Raw genomic sequence first — 17,797 nt, forward strand, 5'->3', positions numbered from 1 at the left:
GTCTGAGTTAGGAATTGCGGACTCTTTTAACGGCAAAGAAATAAACGAGCTCCAAAACCTCTTCCCAACATGGGGTTTAAAGACAGGTTTATGTGAGCATCAAACCAGACGCAGTGCGAGGAGGTCATCTCTGCTCTTCTCCTCGCAATGCTGGCATAGGTGAGGGCCACACTCAGCAAACAGAGGAGGGAGAGGGCAGTGCGATGAAAGCCCTCGAAGGCCAGGGCGAAGGCGATGTGGGCTAACGGCTCGAATAATTGAATTCGTGTGGGTTAAAAGCTGAACAAAAGGCTGAGGACGGGACACAACCTCCATCCCCTCCCGCAACGGATGCGTCCGTTGTGTTCCCAGCGGGAAAGAAGGGAGCGATGCCAGGTCGCCAGGGCCTCCGCAGCCCCGGTGGCCAGGGTCCTGCCGGGCCCAGGGCGCCGGCTCACCTCTGCGACAGGGCCTTCTGCTGCCCGGGGGCCAGGGCCGCGCTCTCCGCCCGCAGCGCCGCCACCTGCAACACACCACAGCCACCGTCAGCCGCCAGCCGGCGCCCGCCGCCCCGCCCGGCGCCGCCGCCCCGCCGTACCTGCTCCTGCAGCTCCCGGCTCCGCCGCTGCACCCGCTGCAGCGGGCCGCGGGCCCGCCGCCCCGCCATGGTCGCTAGGCAACGAGCGCCGCGGCGCGAAGAGATGGCGTCACTCCCAGGGGGCGGTGCGCTGCGCGCGCCCCCTGCGCGCTCCTAGCCGGGAACTACGGCTCGCCGGGCGAGAGGCATGCTGGGAGTTGTAGGCCTCGGGGCACCTCGGCGCGGCCCTTCCCAGGGCCGCCGCTAAAAACGTACCAACGCGTCGCTGCTGAAACAGGCGCACCCAGACCTGAGCGCACGTGGTTTGAGCAGTACGCTCCGGGAACTAGCATCTCGGCTGAACACAGGACCTCAGCTCCGTTTGGTACGGCACACTCAGGCATTTATATCAGCAAAACTTGGAAAGGTCCACAGCCCGTTTCTATCAAAAGGCCACAAGACTACGTGTTTGGTTACAAGTCAACGTTTTATGATCTCAAAAGGCACAGAACTTTTTTTTTTTGGAGGAAGGAATAAATGTTAGTATCCTAATAGGTGTTGTTAAAGTAAATCCTCAAGATTCCCTTTTAAGGCAAGCGTAGCATATTAAACCACATCAGAAACAGGTGTGCCCAAGCCACAAGAATTACACTTCCCCTATGCAAACACACCAAAGCTAAAGAAAAAAAGAAGCCAACCAAACAAAAACTCACAAAAAATCTACAAGCCTGGAGAAAAAACAGGTATAATTCAACTGAGATTATAAAGTTTAAGACCAGCAGTCTGCACAGCTTGCAATGCTCTGACACAAACCAGGGGCACCAGCTTCTCTGAGACTCAAGGAAACGCCCTTGGAGGAGCAGAAGGGAACACACTACTGCTATCTGCAGCATGAGGCACAAGTCCAAGGGAAAACCATCAAGAATCTTAGGTCATGATGTCCGTTTGCTGAAAGCGGCCATGGTACAAAGCAGTAAGTCTAGAACAGCAGTATAGTCTTTATGGTGACAACACGACACGACGTACAATCCAGTACCTTATGTTGCCTGAAATTCACTGTCCAAAGCACAACCATTATTAACTTAACATACTAACTCATCCTAGCAGTATGTGTATCATCAATTAATTGCTCCATAGGCCTTTTGCATTTGTGTATTTTTGTAATAAGATTTGTCCCTCATTATGAACGCCGTTAGGCTATGCTTTCATTTATCAGAGCAATAAACACACCTAGGATATACCATGTAAGATTTTTGCTAGTTTAATGTACCAGCAGTACTGCCTGGCAAGGGCATAACAACATACCTCAGTAGCAGACTGAGGGAACACAAAGCAAGGTCAAGCAGAGATAGTCCTTCCAAACAAGGAAAAATGTTTGGTGTCATTCATAATTAATTTGCCTCTCAACATTTTGCTAGATGTATTAGTCCCACAGAGGTGAAGATCTTTTCTCTGACGGTCATTCGGAAAAGATAGGTCCCGTTATTCTATGGATGCTTCTCTTTTCCAACAGCACTGTAACATGATTGCTATAAGAGTTCTTTTTAAATCAGTTTAGACTGAGGCGCAAGATGAATCCATTTATGTTCATTTGCCGTCCACTCCCATCAACACAAGGCTGTTAAAGGAAACAAAACAGAGCTGCATTTACCTTTTAAAACAATCTGCAAAGACAACCAAAACGCATCAAGCCACAGCAGCCAGCGGCAACAGAGGAAACCAAAGGAGGAGGACGCGCGCTAAGCACAGGAAGCAGCACGCTTTTCCAGGCGGAAAGCGCCGAGATACGCTGCGCCGCAGGCTTAACAGCGGCGCTCGCTGCTGCTTCACAACGAAGCGGCAGCCGCACGGGAAGACAGCGCCTGGAAACGCGGCAAGGCGCGCCCGAGTCTCCCCAACTTAAAAGCGCTCGCCTTAGCGCCCAAGTTACCCCGACAACAGCCAAACCGCACGCTCAGACGCGGCCTTCCGCGCGGCCGTTGGAAGAGAAGCCTCCAGGCGCCCCCGGCCCCACTCACCGCGCTCAGGCCAGCTCCAGCTGCTCCTGCGCGGCCGCCAGGCGCTGCTGCAGCCGGCGCTTGCGCCACTGCAGGAAGCGGCGGCGGGCGCGCCCGGCCTGCCAGCCCACCAGCGCGCCGGCCGCGAAGGCGACCAGCAGCGCCAGGCGCACGGCCCGCGGCCGCAGCGCCTCCAGCACCATGACAACGACGAGGAAAGAAAACCTCCGCCGACGGCGGCGCGCGGGGGACAAAAGTCTCCGCTGGGCGAGACCATGCGTGTGGGGGGGGGGGAAGCTGGAGGCGGGGGCGCCCGTCGGCTGCCCGTTGGCCCCAGTAGCTCGGCGGAGAGACGGGGGAGGGTTTGCGGCGGGGCGGTCGGCGCGGTGCCGGGCTGGCCGGACACGCGGTGCCCGCCTCCCGCCGTGCGCTCGGCAGCTCAACGCCTCCCACACCCCCCTCTTCCCCGGGGGCTCGGTCCAGGACGCCCCGAGCGCCCGGCCCCGCCCCTGGGGGCCGCCCCGCTGGCTGGCTGGCTGGTCGGCCCGGCGGGACCCTCGTCGCCGCGCCCCCCGCTTCCGCCGGCGGGGGCGGGCCGCGTTAAATGCGGCGGGGCCGGCCGGGGGAGGCAGTCGGCACTTCACTCCCCTCAGCCATGGCGGTGGCCACCCCGCAGGTAGTTGGGGGTGGGGGGTCCCGGGAGGTGCCGGCTCGCTGCGGGGGGCAGGTGGCGGTTGGCCCTCGCAGTCCCCCGGCGCCGGTTGGCGGTGGCAGTTGGCCCTCGCAGCCCCCCGGCGCCGGTGATGTTTGTTTTTCCCCTGTTCCCCAGAGCCTGCTGCTGGCAGCAGCGTTCGTCTCCGACGCGCAGTACAACAGGAACATCCCCTTCGAGACGTCGGCTGAGGCGGTCAGGTAAGGAGCAGGGCCGGGGCCCACCGCCAGGCCGGGGGAGCCGGCCGCAGCGCTGCCCCCTGCGCCTTGCCTCCGGTGAAGGTGCAGGACTCCCTTAGCTCAGGCTTGGTGAGGAAGGGCTGGGTGTGAGGCAGGGACGGGGATTTAAGCTGAAGCACGTAGGTTTACCGAGGCTCAGATTGTGTACGTGTTAAGGATGGGAAAGGAAAACACTCTCTTGCTAGAGAGAAAGAAAAAAACCTTTCAAGAATGAACTTGTGGCATCAGTGCTCTGCAGAAATGGGAGAATGTGGGAAGCTTGGCCAGTTTTCATCTGTCCCGCAGGGGATGTGGGAATGTGGCTCTTCTCCCCTTCAGCTGCTGGTAAGGGGCCAAGTAACTTTAATCAGAGAGGTAACCCTTCCTTGAGACTTGGACTGCTTTAAGCAAACCATTTCTATGTGTAGTACTTAAGACAAGGTGGCTAGTTTGGAAGGGAAAGATGATGCAAATGCTAGCAAAGCAGCGTGTAAGCATTAATGACTCCTGTAGCCCTACCTCTCCTCTTTGTCCTCCCACCCCCATGAAAAAAAACCCTTTCCTTTTACTTAGTTCCTTTCTCTAGACTAGTGAGGCTTGTAGAACTGTAGGGTGTCTTGGAGGCACAATAGCTGTAAGCATAGTTGTTATAAAGGCACTGAGCAGGTAGATGCCATTCTGTAGCTGTAATGCCTGGCTGCTTCTGAAAAATGCAGACTGTACACTTGTCTTGTTCTATCTGAGTATGTTAACCACTAGTCATAGAAATTAGTGGCTTTCTAAATGGTGTTGCCATAATGGTGTGGTCAAGGGCAGAATGTCGCATCATTCATGTATCCGTTCATGTATCCTGCCCTGTATCCTTTACTTGAGGTGCTGTTGGGAAGATGAGATGATTATCTGGCAATGTTGGTGGCCTTTATATTTGCAGGGGAACTATATGCCCTCTCCGTAGGACTGTTCCACAAACAAAGGAGGCACTGTCACATGCCGTAGTGTGAAACCTGTGGGACATTTGGAACTAGATGTGTTCATGGTTAATGTAAGCATTCACTGGAGGTTTTGCTGCCTTAGGGAGCTGAATGCTTCTTGACTTCTACATTTAAAAACAGCTTACTCTGCAACTCTGTGCTTTTCTCTGGTAGCTTGTCTTGTCTCTTTGCTTTTTAACCTGCGAAGAAAGGAGGTTAGCTCTCTTATCAGACTTATTTTGTGTATCATGTGGCTATCTGACCTTAGCAGAAGCTTGTACCCTAAAGAACAAGGTAACTACACAAAGGAAGTAACTTTACCAAATCTACATGTTTCAGATCTTAAACTCAACTGAGGAACACCTATGTCTCTTCTTTCTGGCCTTTTTACTCCCTGAAAGGGAATGAAGGTCTCTCAGCTATGAGAGTGGAAAGAAGGACCAGGAGAAAACATGCTAATTGGGCTGGACAATGGGCCCCAGCCCCTGGCTGTGGTCTGGCAAACCTGTCCGGTCAACGTGAGATTTTGTAGGCACAGTGTAAAGGTTCCCCCCAATAGTCCTTGGCTGGCAAAAATTTGCAAACACCTCCCTGTTCCACTTGCAGCACTGGTACCCTTCTTCCTCCATTGCTATTTGGGTTATTTTTCCAAGATGCATTTTCCAAGCCCTTGGGTATGTGCATTGAAGCTCTGACTTATGATGCTACTGCCTTCTTTCCACAGGCTTTACTATCTCTATAACCATTGGATTATGCAAGTAGCCACCTACTTCTTCATCTTTCTCAACCTTTCCCTTGTGGTGTTTGAAGAACCTGCTGTGTATCCGCTCCCCTTCTTGGTAAGCCTCCAGGCAGTATAGAAGCAGGAACTCAACTACTGCCAGTTTGTGTGTTGGAACAAGTTAAGGATTTCTCTTGGAGGTGTCAAGAGATGATTGATGCTGTCTCTTCCTCCCTTTCCTCCCCCCCATTAATACTTTTAATCTACTGGAATGGGGGGAAGAATGGGCATAGTAATCAGGAACGCGATGCGACTTCACTCATGGTCGCATCAGCAGTGGCTGATGCCAGTAATGGCAGCCACCTATGTCCCTACCTATGTCTTAGAAAACAACATCAGCCTTCTGTATGATGCAAGTCTAGTCCTCCTGTGTCAAAGCTGAAGTGGTGTATTGCCCTTCGGACTAGTTCTCTGCAGCCTTTATTTATATTGTGCTGTGCTTGTGACGGGTATATACCTTGACTCCTAGGCGTGTACAAATCTAGCAGCTCTAAGCTGTCCTCAGCAGGGAGTTTCAGCAAAGGAAGCCCGGAACTATTGTTCGGTGCCAGATTTGTGAGCCTGTAAAACAAAAAGCAGAAAATCCCACTGGAAAAACATTTTCTAGTGGCTCTACCTGTTTTTCTTTGCCTGTATACCTGCCTCAGCATTCTCATTTGTGTGAAGAGGGATAGCACTGCTCTCAGCTGTCCTGACTCAGACATCCCTCTCCCCTCTCTCTCTCTTTCTCTGTAGGCCACTTCTCTGATTGAGGTGTTGTGCCTTCTGGTGTTCTCTGGCCGACTTATGCATTTTGCAAAAGTCACCCCTCGCAACATATTTTGGAAGGATACCAAGAATATCTGCATCATGGTTGCAATCCTGGTGAGTTAGGTCTGGGGAGCCTCTAAGGTTGAAGTGGCCAGTGTAGAGGTGCCTTTTTTCTTCCTGTTGCTTTCCTGGTAAGGTGGATCTGATGCACAAGGACTCTACAAGAGCCACAGCTGATTGAACCTACAGCTTGGCCTGTTCATACAGCCCTGTCATACGTGCATATCTCATATCAGCTAACCCTGCTGTCTTCGCCATCTGGACACATTTCCAGAATAGCTCCTGGCAATTTTACTCCCCTCTCTATTACAGATGTCTCTAACAGACTTGGCTATCTATGGGACCCTCAGGATATACAACATGAGGAGCATTCGATGGTCAAGAATAGTGAGGCCTATCTTCCTGATCAACTTTACAGAGAGTCGCCAGGTAAGGAACACTTCTCATGGGAAGTATGTGGTGTGGGGCCCTGCTACTTAGATGGCCTGCTACTTTTTGAGATCCAAGAGGCTTAGTAAAATGGCTTTTAGGCAGAAATGGCATACTGTGGGTTCTTCTGAGTCTTGAGTTTCTCTCAGAGGTGGCCTGAAGCAAGACTTTGAGGTGGAGAAAAGGGCTGCGTGCATTCACATTCGTGCTGTTTTGGCCTCTGTGCAAAGTAGCACAAGGCTCCTCCTGTACTCGTGGGCTGGTTTACTGTTGTCCGGAGCCCCCCGTGCTTGAGGCTGGAACTGGAGCTTCTTGTCAAACATGCTGCTGTGATGATTTAGGTAAGGTCATGCTTAATGAAGCATAATAGTGCACAGAGAAGGAAGGGTGTTTCCTGTAAGGAAGGATGTTTCCTGTTCAGCCTGTGTGGATGAGCAGCCTCCATTTGCAAGCACAGTTAGATCCTGTCCTTGAGATAAGTGAACATGAGCAGCACTGCAGACAAGAAAACTGTTTCTCCAGCGTATCTCTAGGATGTTCAGGGTGAATGCAGCCTCCTTAACCTGCTCCACACAGGGGCCGGGTTACTTATTTCTGGAATTCTCCTAGGCAAACAAGCACAAATGTCATGCTGTGCTCAGAAACTGAATTCCTAGTCCAGACAGATTGTCTGTCTAGACTTTGATCTCTCTTGTCATGGGGAGATCTTTGCCCTGCTGCTCCAGGCCATTCTGGTCCTGACTTGCAGTGAATGAGCTACCATGGTGTGGAGGCCTAGAGGAGGGAAAAGCTGAACTGTCATGCTCGGGGCTTGGGTTTGGGGGCCTTGGAGGTTCTTGTCTCTGTCCAGTCCCCTGGAGCCTGAGCATCTCTGCAGTGGCACCAGGCCTTTTTTGTCCCTTGGCTAGCAGAGTTTACAGTGGTATGTAGACCGGGACTCTCCTTCCATCCTCTCCTCTGTGGGGGATGAGAAGGAAAGGCTTAGTATTCTTGTACAAAGCTTTTGCAGAACAGAACTGGCATGTCCAGCTCAGAATCTCTCCTGTCGGGCAATGAAGAATTCCTGTGTCCCACTTTGCCATCTGTCCCTGTATACGTGTTTCATCCTGATAGGTTGGGGAGGGAAAAGTAGGTACTGCTTTGCCTCTAAACACTTCCATTGCCCCTGGTAGATTCGAAGAGCATTCCGCAGCATCCGCAACACGCTCCCAGAGATCACCTATGTTTTCTTGCTCTTCATGTTCAGTGTTCTCATGTTCTCCCTCATGGCCTTGAAGCTGTTTGGTGAGAGGTATGAATACTTTTCTGCTCAGAGTGGGGTGGGAAGAATGGGTATGATGCTTTTGGGCGGGAGGAAGTCTGGCAACTCCAGGCTATACTGGTAAATAGGAACACTGCTGATTCCTACAGTTGTGGGATGGGATATGTGGCATCTGTGCTTAACCTGAGGCTGTCCGTTTCCTCCTAGGAATCTCCAGACAGCAGAAGGCTTGCCGTATTTTACAAACTACCTGGAAATTGTGTTTGATCTGTATGTTCTGGTGACAACAGCAAACAGCCCGGATGTCATGTATGTTTTCTGAGCTTGCAGCCATTGTGTATAAATGCTGATGACCTGCTGCTAGGGGTGGAGAAATCATGACCCTGTATGCAGAGTACCACAGAGTTGTATTTAACGTCAGCAGCAGCTGACATCACTTAGTATGTGCATTTAAAAAATAGTTGGGAGGTGGAAGGGGGAATCTTCCAACACTGACTGCACATGAAACATGAAACTCTGCCTGTTTTATTGCCGGACTGTCCTCAGCTTTCTGCTCTCTTGGCATGAGTTAACCAGGGCAGAGAGAGATCTCTTGATGCAACAGATAAACCGGAGCATTTGTGGAGCTTGCTTAGCAACCTGAGCATTGGCTCTTTTGTGTTCTGGCAGGGTCTCTGGTTAGAACAGTTGTTTGGCACAGCAACTTCTTTAGGATTGGCAATATGTTTGTTTTGTTTTCCGGCCTGTAATGGCTTCATGAATTGTCAGCTTTCTGCTCTATAGGTGGAATCTGAACTGGAAACTGAGGTTAGGAAAACTTTTAAAAAGGATGCATTGAAAACGCTGCTTTCCAAATCACCCAATGATGAAGAGCTGATGAAGGCTCAAACCTGAAGGACAATCCTCCTGCCAAAACAAAAAAGCTTTGATTTAAAGTTTTGTGTTTTTTTTATTTTTTAAATAAAGGAAGGGTATTTTCTAGTGAGCATATGTCTTCTGTCATAATATTTGCCAGAGTTCTTGTGCAGGTTCTTTTTTTAACTTGCAGTTAGGTTCAACTTATGTAAGGCCTGAGCCTTCCATCCTTATTGGTTCTAACTTGGTTCCTGTTTGTTTGTACTGTGAAGGAGCCCTCAAGAAAAATAGCAACTTATTTGTGTGTTGGAGATGTTCTGAACAGAACTAGGGTGTTCCAGGTATCATGGGTGTTTAGGGTGAGACACACAGCTGGTGGTCTTGGAGTGGATAGAAGTGGAGGTTTGAGTGTAACGTTGCAGTGAGGGTCTGCAAAGCCAGTAAGTCACCAGCTTGTGGCTAAGACCTCACTTCCGTACTTGCACTTAAACTTCTGTCAGGCTAGGCTTAGCCTCGGTGCCTTCCCTTCCCCATCCCCTCAAAAGGGAACTAATGAATGCAGGATGAAGACCTAGCAGAATAAAACTAACTCATCCAACGCTCTGATTCTTTCATCCAGAGATGGGGCAGTATCTGGCTATCCAAAACAGTACTTTGAAATCTGTCTGGAAGACAGTTTTCCTGGAGTGACTCTTATTTCTGTTTGTTTGCTCTACAAGTAATCTCTTTCCCCTTCTCTAGGATGCCAGCATTTGACTTCAGCTGGTGGTATGCCCTATTCTTCATTACCTATGTCATCATCAACACCTATATCTTCATGTCTGTCTTCCTGGCTGTTGTGTACAACAACTACAGAAAACACTTGAAGGTAATATGTGGAGGGGTCAATAGTTACTAGCAACTGCCTGCTTTTTTTGTATATCTTAGTATGGAGGCATCTGGCTTTCTGTTGGAAAGCTTCTGCCTCTGGAAAGTATGGAACAGCTTCTATTGACTGGATGTACAGTTTCTGGCTTTTGGGGTTCTGCAAATAAGCACAGACGCACTTCTCATATCATGGAGATTGCTGTGAGCTCTGCTGTTAGCACTTAATGACAACATGTTCTATGCTGCTGCGCTCCCAAAATGTTGCAAAAGATGGCGATCATATGTCTTTGTGCGTTATGTCCTTCAGAGGTTTAGTCTTAGCTCAAAAACACTCTGTGTCTCTATGCAGAAGACTGCTTTCAGCTGGCTGTAAGCACACAGCACTCTTCTCTGCCGTTGAGCATGCCCTTAAAGCAAAGGAAGTGTAAAGGGAGGTCTGAATAAATCAGGATTCTCACTTCAACCCTAAGTGAGTGAGTACAGTTCAGTACTTGTGACCAAAGGCTTAAAGCTGGAAATTCCAATATTCCCTTACAGATGGGTAGCATATGTGGATACAACATCTCTGCTTCTGTGATCTGAGGGTGTGCAGGTCCTGTCATCTTTTTTTCTCTTTTTTTCTTTGAAAAATCTTCCCCCATATCTCCTTTCTGATAGACGCTATTCTTTGTCTTTCCTTCCAGTTTTTAATGTATCTTCCAGCAGCAAGAGATCTAGTGATCTCTAGAGTGCTGTGCACAGGGTCTCTGATTGCCGGTTAAATAGCATTTCCCCTCACCCCATTGATTATGCTGTGCTTAGTGTCCAATATCACTCTAAAAGTTGAGCTTCCTCTTGCATTGCTGTGCATGGAAACAGATGAAAAGCAAAGGAGGGGAAAGAGGGACTGAAGTTGTCTGAATCTCAAAATTCTTTCTAGAACGAGATCCGCAAGCTTGCTTACATGAAGCGCCGCAAGATGATAGAGGCCTTCAACCTCCTGAAGGAAGAGGAGGGAGCAGAGTTTGTGGTTAGAGAAGCCCAGTGGAAGCAGCTTGTCAAACTGGTGGCTCCTGATATCAGCAACTCCCACCGAGAGCTGCTGCTACACATATCAGATGATGAGCAGAAGGGCTTCATAGGTGAGCAGCAGGGGTCTGCTGTGCTCGAGGAAATGGGAAGGAGGCTGGGGAGGAGCCTGGGGTCAGGAGCCTGATGCTTCAAGGGTTCTAGCAAAGGGACCTGTGGTCTGTAATGGACCCAGAGGAGGGCTCTCGTCCTGCTTCCCTCTCCTGGGTGCTCAGGTCCTGAAAGACTTCTTTCTGCCTGTGCTTCCTCACACAAACTGTGCTGTAGACAGTGTCCTGCATGCTGTGGGCAACTCTTCACATGGCAAGCTTGACCTAATAGCAGATGGCCATGGAGTGTGGCAGCTCCTGTTTTCAGCACAAGCCAGGGAGAGCCTCCCTTATTAGCAGATTCCTCTGAGCAATGTGGTGTCCCACACATTCCTCTGGAGCCTCTTCCTCTGCTCCTGGTGGAGACAGGATATCAGGAGAGATGGCTCAGTCTCCTGATGCTAGATCCTGCCCATCCTGATCAGGAAAGGCTTGTGTGGGCTGCTGGGCTCTGGCTTGAGCCAGTCTGCCAGGAGTAGGGCAGAGGAGCTGCTGAATATTGAGTTCAGTCTGTAGTGGATGCCACTTAGAGCATGTGCTTTGCCTGCTGCAGTGCACAGGTATTGAGTCTGAATTGCTGCAACTCATGTGCAGGCTGGTTTGCATTTGCAGAGTACGGTCACTTTTGTTATGACAGCAGACTGATATGCGCTGCTTTCCCCTACTGCAGACAAAAAGTCCTTTGTACGCCTGGCAGATCTCCTCAACATCCAGGTGATTACCCTGAAGATACGCAGGCATCCGCTGGGGCAATGGCTACCTCATGTCTACCACTCAGCAGCAAGCCAATTCCTGCGCAGCATGGTTAGACACAGGTAAGTCTGTGCTGTTGGAGCAAGTAGCTCTCAACATGCAAAGGACTGCAGAGCAGTGGTATGGCAAGCAAATGCTCTTCTGGGTGACGTGCTGGAAACTGCAGACTCCATCCAGGCAAATATTAGGGGTCTTGTTTCCAAAAACATTCTGTAGACCAACTATGCTCCTAGTCTACCTTTGATGTGGAGAAACTGGACTAAACTACTTGTGAGTCCATACCTCTTCCAGTCCCACTTGTTCAGCTCTTCTTGGTTCTGGTAACAACTACTAAATGCTGCACCTCTAGAAGTGCTAGATCATCTAGTCCTACTCCCTTGTTCAAAGTAGGATCAACTAGATTAGGTTATTCAGGGCTGTGTCTGCTTGGGTTTTGAATATCTGTAATGATGGAGACTTTAACCTCTCTACAACACTTGACTACCCTCAGTTTTTTTTTTTTAAAAAAAAACACTTGTTTTAAATGGAACTTCATGAATTTGGATTTGTGCCCATTGCCTCTTGTGCTTTCACTGGATACCACTGAGAAGAGTCTCACTCCATCTTCTCTACCTCCTCCCCTCAGGTTTTATACCTGCCCCCTAAGATGCTGCCTAAGCTTTCTTTTTCCAGGTCTCCTTTGGTCTCCTTAGTGCTGAGTAGGGGGGAAGGACTGTCTCTCTTGACCTGCTGGCAATGCTCTTCTGAATGAAGCCCAGGATGCTGTTGGCCCCCTTTGCCACAAGGGTGCATTGCTGGCTCATGTTTAACTTGTCCAGCAGGACTCCCAGGCCCCCAGCCTGTACTGGTGCATGAGGTTATTGCTCCCCAGGCACAGGACTTTGCATTTCCCTTTGAACTTCAGGAGATTTGTCTACCTGTTTCCCCAGCCTGTTGGGATCTCTCTGGTTGGCAGCACATCTGGTGTATCAACCACTTCTCCCAGTTTTGTGTAGTCTTCTGTTCTACTTGTCCAATCTTTCTACTTGAAAAATGCTTGACTGGGTGGAAATTCAGTTGCAGTCAGTATCTAAGAGTTTGTGCTTAACACTGAGGAAAACAGACAGTGGCGTACCTTGAAAAACAACGCATGCCTTCAGTGTTAGACCTCAAGAGCAAAGCTAAACTCCAGAGCAACTCTCCTAATCTCTCAGGTTTAGGAATAACGGACTGGTAAAGATAGTTTTCTAAATGGCAATGTTTGAGGGACGAGGCAAAGAGCTCCTTAAGTAACTGTAACTTTAACCTTCTTGGGAGTGACAAACTGATTGCTCTTTCTTTCTCTTCTTGCAGGGGATTTGTTTGGACTTATGATGTCATCATTCTAATAAATGCTGTATTCATTGCTCTGGATGAGGAAACCCCCTATATTTCCTATGCAGAGTGGGTCTTCCTTGCTTTGTATATAATTGAGATACTCCTGAAAGTGTATACTTACGAACCAAGGACGTTCTTTGGCAAAAACCAATTCTGGAACTGGTGAGTGGGATAGATGGCTGTTGTGAAGGTAGTGCCAAAGTATGAGGAGATCCTTGTGTTCTGCTTCTCAAGAACTGAAAGTCTCTTGAGCAAGACTGGCTGACTGCGACTAACTTATGTGCCTGGGTGTAGTTGAAATGATTGTGAGCCCAAGTTGACAACGTGCTCTTTCCTGGCTCTAATGGGGACCTCTGTCCCTCTGCCGGCTCAGAACTTTTCATTGTCATCTCTGAGCCCTAGGCAAAAAAGGCCTGGATCTGCTAACATAGCAAGGATGGCTTTGTGGTGTGCAAAGGACACTTCCCCACTGCTGGGCAGGGGGACAAGCGTCTTGCTAAACAAAAGCTTTCCCATCTCCCTGCCTTGCAAATCTGAGATGAAGCAGGAATGTGTCCTGTGTGCAGATATGAGGGAGAAAGGTCACTACTTGTCTGTTGTGTGGCAGCTAAACGTTAATCCTGTGTTGCCCACAAATCCAACAGCACTGCCCTTCCCTTGCGCTAGGTTCGATACCCTCATCATCTTTGCTGCCTTGACTGCAACAATACTCAACACCACTCTAAAATCAAGTAAGTGCAGTTTAAACAACCTGCATGCATTTGGGAGACCTGGTGGTCTTAAGAGTCCTCTCTTGCTGTTGTCTTGGGCTTGAGAAGCTTTTAGAAAGGTCAAGGAATTTCCTATACGGTTTCTAAGAACTAAGCTAGGCTTTGGGGGTTTGGGGTGTGGGGGGGGGAGTTTTCTGGTTTATTGCTACCTGTTATGAGTAGATAGTCTTTAACAATGTGCTTTAAGTCCACAGTTTTCTGCTTATTTTTCTGAAAAACAATCTTTTCTCCTTTCTTAGCCACAGAGTACAACAGCCAACAAATCCTGGACATTGTCTTCATATTAAGGGTCCTCAGGCTCATAAGGATTGTTGACAGCATTCAAAGGTAATGAACAGCGTGGGAGAGGGATAGACTTGTGGAACAGGCCTTCTCAGAGTCTGGCTGAGATACAGTTCCTTGAGGCGCCCTGCAGGGCTGCTTTGGATTGACTGTGGCTCCTCAAGGTGTCCCAAGACGTTGTCCACACGTGTCTGGGATGAGCCCAGTTGCTGCAGCCTCCCTGAAGACTTTCTTAATAAATGGGTACATGTGGGGAGCCCATGCTGGATGGGCTATGAAGATAAGGAAGCCTAGGCTTTAACAGAGCCTCCTCATGGAAGGTCTTGTCACGAATCATTTGCTATAGGTTCCGGGTCATCATGAACACACTGATAAACATCGTACCGACAATGCTGACGTTTGGTGGACTGACTCTGGTAAGAAACCCTAGTATCTTAGCTCAAAGCACTCCAGTTTTGCAGGAATGTTTAGTCTGCTGTTTCCAAGTGAATAAAGGCAAAGCTCTGCGTGGAGGGCCCTTAAAACTGTAAGTGTTTGTTTGATTCTTGGTTATTGCACATGTAAAATTGTGTAAAGAGGTTGGGTTCCTGTTGGTTGCCAAGTCAGAGGTCAAGATGCTTTTTTGCTCTATGGGGCAGTGAAGGTGCTCTGTATAGTCTGGGCTTCAGACGCTATAAAGAATCAAACGAGACTTGGGCAAGAAGCTGAATGAGAAACCTAATAAATTGGCTCCTAAAAACAGGCTCTTTTACAGTTTGAGAATATCCCTTTTCCGTGTGCTTGGGTGCTGGTTTATGGCTTATTTGTTATCCCTGGGTGGGAATTGCCCTTGAAGGGGTTGAGTCTCTGTCTCTATTACTCCTCAGCAGTTGGCAGTGGCTGTAAGAGAACCAAAACAAAACAAAAAACCCTTTCTGCTGGTACTTGTAAACTTGCCATGGGGCTTGCTGCTTACTGGAGAAACAAGTGATGGAGTTTCTCTTCCCAGGTCGTGTACTATGTATTTGCTATCATTGGCATGGAGTTATTCCAGGGGAAAATCCAGTTCTTTCCTGCCAACTCGAATGCTCCTCATGCCCTGGAGTGTGGAAACCCAGCTCTCAAGGACTCTCTGTTTGCCCGTGGGAAATACTGCAAGAACAACTTCAATAACTTTGCTTCTTCCTTCATAGTCCTGTTGGAGCTCACTGTAGTCAATCAGTGGCATGATATCCTTTGTGGTGGAAGGTCCAAACTAGAGTTCTGTGGTAGCATGCTCTTCTCCTGCTTCCTACCTCTCCCCCTGTCTTGTGTATACCCATCTGTATAAAGTGCCACACAACACAGAAATAATCCCTGCAGAATCTTTTTTGAAAGGTTGTTGCTAGGCAGTATTCTCTGATTCCTCCCTTTAGTGCTTGCTACTCTGCAGCAAAATGTTTTCCTCTCTTAGCACTCTGCCCCTTAACTCCTCTGTTGTACTCTTTGCCAGTGGATTTGCCAGTGTGACTGTTCAGCCTGCAAAGCTGTACTTCATTGCCTTCCACATTGTGATGGTTATAATTATTGTCAAGTAAGTTTTGGTTTGTTCTCATCTCTTTTGGAAGTGAAAGAGAAGGAATTCTGCCCTCTGCCAGGGTACAGTTGATGATCCCGGGGTCATGCATGGGGCAGTTCTAAGAGACAAGCAAGACCCTCGTTGAAGGGGAGCCTGCTGCATCTATTCTCTTCCCACTGGGTGCTGCTTTGGTGCTCTGACTTACAGCTCCCCATCTCCAGCAGACATTACCCTGAATCCTGGGTACCCAAGGGCATGAGCCTGGCAATGTTGGGATAATGGTTTTTGCCCACGAGCATGGGGGATGCCAGTGATTAAATGCTGCTAGGTAATCCTGCTAATCGTTTCTTTCAGTATCTTTGTGTCATTCATTTTGGAGGCTTTCTTTGTGGAGTACTCGCTAGAGAAGAGTGAAGTGGAAACAGCCATTGAACAGAAAATCCAGGAACTGGGAATGGGAATCCAAGAGTAAGTCTCCTAGAGAGTGATGATGGATATGGCTGGGCTGTGTGATGGCAGGAAAATGCCCTCCTCTGTTCCCAGGTTTCAGCTGGGACTTCTCTTCTTAGCCACAATTTTTTCTAATCTGTCATAACTGTGGGGGCTTGGTCTAGGCAGTAGCAGAAAGTCATTTGTCTTGTTCTTGCAGGTGGAAGTTCAGTACAGAGCCTGCCTTGCTGAGGTCTTCCAGCCCAGGGCTGTTGCCCAGGGGGCAGGAGAGAGGCTGGAGACCTACAGGGTGACCACAGCACTTGCCCTGTCTGAGAGAATCCACTGCTGCTGCGTACATGTGGCTCCCTGCCCAGAATAACTTCTATCCCCTCTTCTGTAGGGAGGAGCTCCAGGATGAAAAACTCCTTGATAATATGGAGAGTGCTGAGCATGACCTTGAGGGAGAAGGTGGAACAAAGCCACAGGCTAAAGGGCTGATGTTTAAAATTGCCTCCAAACGTAAGTGTGGCCCTACAGACTCTCTTGGAGATGGTAAATTTGCTGCTGGTCTGCCCAACAATTGCTTTACAAGAGGCCAGAGCTCTGAACTGTGTCTGACAGTAGCCCTGTCTCTGGGGAGGTTCCCAGAGCACTTCTGCTTCCTAGGCAGAAGGCTGGCTGTGAGTTTGAGCTACAGAAGCAGCCGAAACCCAGCTGGAGGCATTTAGAGAAGCCTGGACAATCTGTAATGTGTGCTGTGTCTTTTTACTTCTGTAGCAATGCTCTTCTGCTCTCCTACCTGCATGCTTCGGTGCACACCTCTCAGCTCCATAAAGACACTGTCTTGGTGGCTCAGGTCCAGCTGTTAAGAAGCCTGTTCTCTACTCATCTCTCCTCCCTGTATGCACTTTGTTTTCCTCCTGACTTGGATCACTGGGTAACTACATGCTCCATTCCCCTAGCTTAATTCACACTCTTCCTTCCCCTGACTTTCTTGCTGTGCCTTGGCAGTACCTTCTGGCCGTCCTGTAGACGGATCCTCTTTAAGCCCATGTTTTTCATCACGACAGCTGGAAAGATCACATCCATTCAAGGAACACTTGTAAAGGATAAGACCTTTATTTTAAGAGTTGAACACTCTTATTCTCAAGTGTTCAGGATGCTTAAAAGTAGATAGCCTGAATATTAGGGGACAGCAGTTGCAGGTATTTGTGGATATTGTTGGCTTGTTTTCTGCTTTGTGTAAAACATAATGGAGCTCCTACTCAAATCCTGTTCCCACTAAGGGAGACGTTTTCTGTTTCTCAGTAAAAGTTAGGTATGGAGATTAAAGTGACTCTTTTTTCCTGTCCCTTTCAGGGTATAGAACAGTTGATGCTCTGCTTCAGCGCATGTTTGAGGCAGAGATACCCCCGGAGGATGAAGGCCCCTCATTTGAAGAGATCTTAAACCTATCTCCTACTGATTCTGTACTGAGCAATGTTACTTTTGAGGGTGCTGCATAATGTGGGAATCAACAAGGAAGAGCTAATCCTCAGCTGTCCCCAGGTCTCAGGAATGTTCTCAGGCTGCCTTTGGTCAGTCTGCAACTGCAGTCACGTGCGTATTGGTCAGATCAAGCAGTGGAAGAGGTAGCCGATGCTGGAAATGCTGGAGTCATAGTGGCATGAGCTTTATCTGATGTGAAGTCTCATTTAAATGTTGAAACTAGAAATACTGTAAAGGGAAAGTGGGCGGAGAGTTGGTGGACATGTATGTCCTGCCTAACTCTCACAGTAAACACTACTAGCATTCAATATGTTATGAAATATCTTATTTCTTGTAACTGGAATCTTTTACTACAGTCACTTTTTATATGTGTATATGGACAAGTATAACTTGAAATAAACAAGTCCTGCAGCACAGTGTGACATGTTTGTATGCTGAAGTCGAGCGCTCTCTGGAAAAATGAGTTCTTACAGCACTAGTGGCTGTGACCCTCTTGACTTGAGCTTCCCGGGGCTGCACGTTTTAAAGAGGTAGTTAGGGGCCGTGTAACCGCGGGGGGAAGATA

General features: G+C 48.9%; 2 protein-coding genes across 19 annotated transcripts in view; one reads left to right on the forward strand and one right to left on the reverse strand.

The window, feature by feature from the left end:
* Positions 1-2,907, reverse strand: part of NPHP1 (nephrocystin 1) — a 36,695-nt gene extending 33,788 nt beyond the window's left edge. For 9 of the 13 annotated variants that reach the window (XR_011140546.1, XR_011140547.1, XR_011140545.1 and 6 more), the window contains exons 1-2: positions 578-662; positions 438-502 (exon numbers count right to left, since the gene is read on the reverse strand). Coding sequence is in view for 8 of the 13 variants with exons in the window: in XM_068940432.1 (XP_068796533.1) it covers positions 438-502; positions 578-646 (134 nt within the window). In the remaining 5 variants the exon portion in view is untranslated. Of the gene's footprint in view, positions 1-437; positions 503-577; positions 667-1,861; positions 2,175-2,574 lie in introns of those variants that run through there. The other 4 variants (XM_068940435.1, XM_068940433.1, XM_068940437.1 and 1 more) reach the window with 3 other exon arrangements.
* A 154-nt stretch (positions 2,908-3,061) lies between these two features.
* Positions 3,062-17,646, forward strand: LOC104151807 (uncharacterized). 6 transcript variants are annotated; one of them, XR_011140548.1, is made up of 20 exons: positions 3,065-3,229; positions 3,383-3,465; positions 5,179-5,293; positions 5,971-6,099; positions 6,358-6,474; positions 7,647-7,765; positions 7,943-8,044; positions 9,332-9,458; positions 10,377-10,578; positions 11,285-11,429; positions 12,700-12,885; positions 13,390-13,454; positions 13,733-13,820; positions 14,122-14,191; positions 14,764-14,983; positions 15,237-15,327; positions 15,667-15,780; positions 16,145-16,263; positions 16,522-16,681; positions 17,104-17,646. XR_011140548.1 is itself a non-coding variant. In XM_068940441.1 (19 exons), the coding sequence occupies exons 1-19, from the start codon at positions 3,158-3,160 to the stop codon at positions 17,247-17,249; spliced, it is 2,310 nt and encodes a 769-aa protein (XP_068796542.1). In that variant the 5' UTR covers positions 3,062-3,157; the 3' UTR covers positions 17,250-17,646. The 6 variants fall into 6 exon arrangements, 3 of the variants coding, with proteins under 3 accessions (XP_068796542.1, XP_068796544.1, XP_068796543.1); XR_011140550.1 differs by having other exon boundaries at positions 3,072-3,229; positions 15,692-15,780; XM_068940441.1 differs by lacking the exon at positions 16,522-16,681 and having other exon boundaries at positions 3,062-3,229.
* Positions 17,647-17,797: the final 151 nt, after the last annotated feature.

This window comes from Struthio camelus, chromosome 3, assembly GCF_040807025.1.
Source record: "Struthio camelus isolate bStrCam1 chromosome 3, bStrCam1.hap1, whole genome shotgun sequence".
Taxonomy (NCBI): domain Eukaryota; kingdom Metazoa; phylum Chordata; class Aves; order Struthioniformes; family Struthionidae; genus Struthio; species Struthio camelus.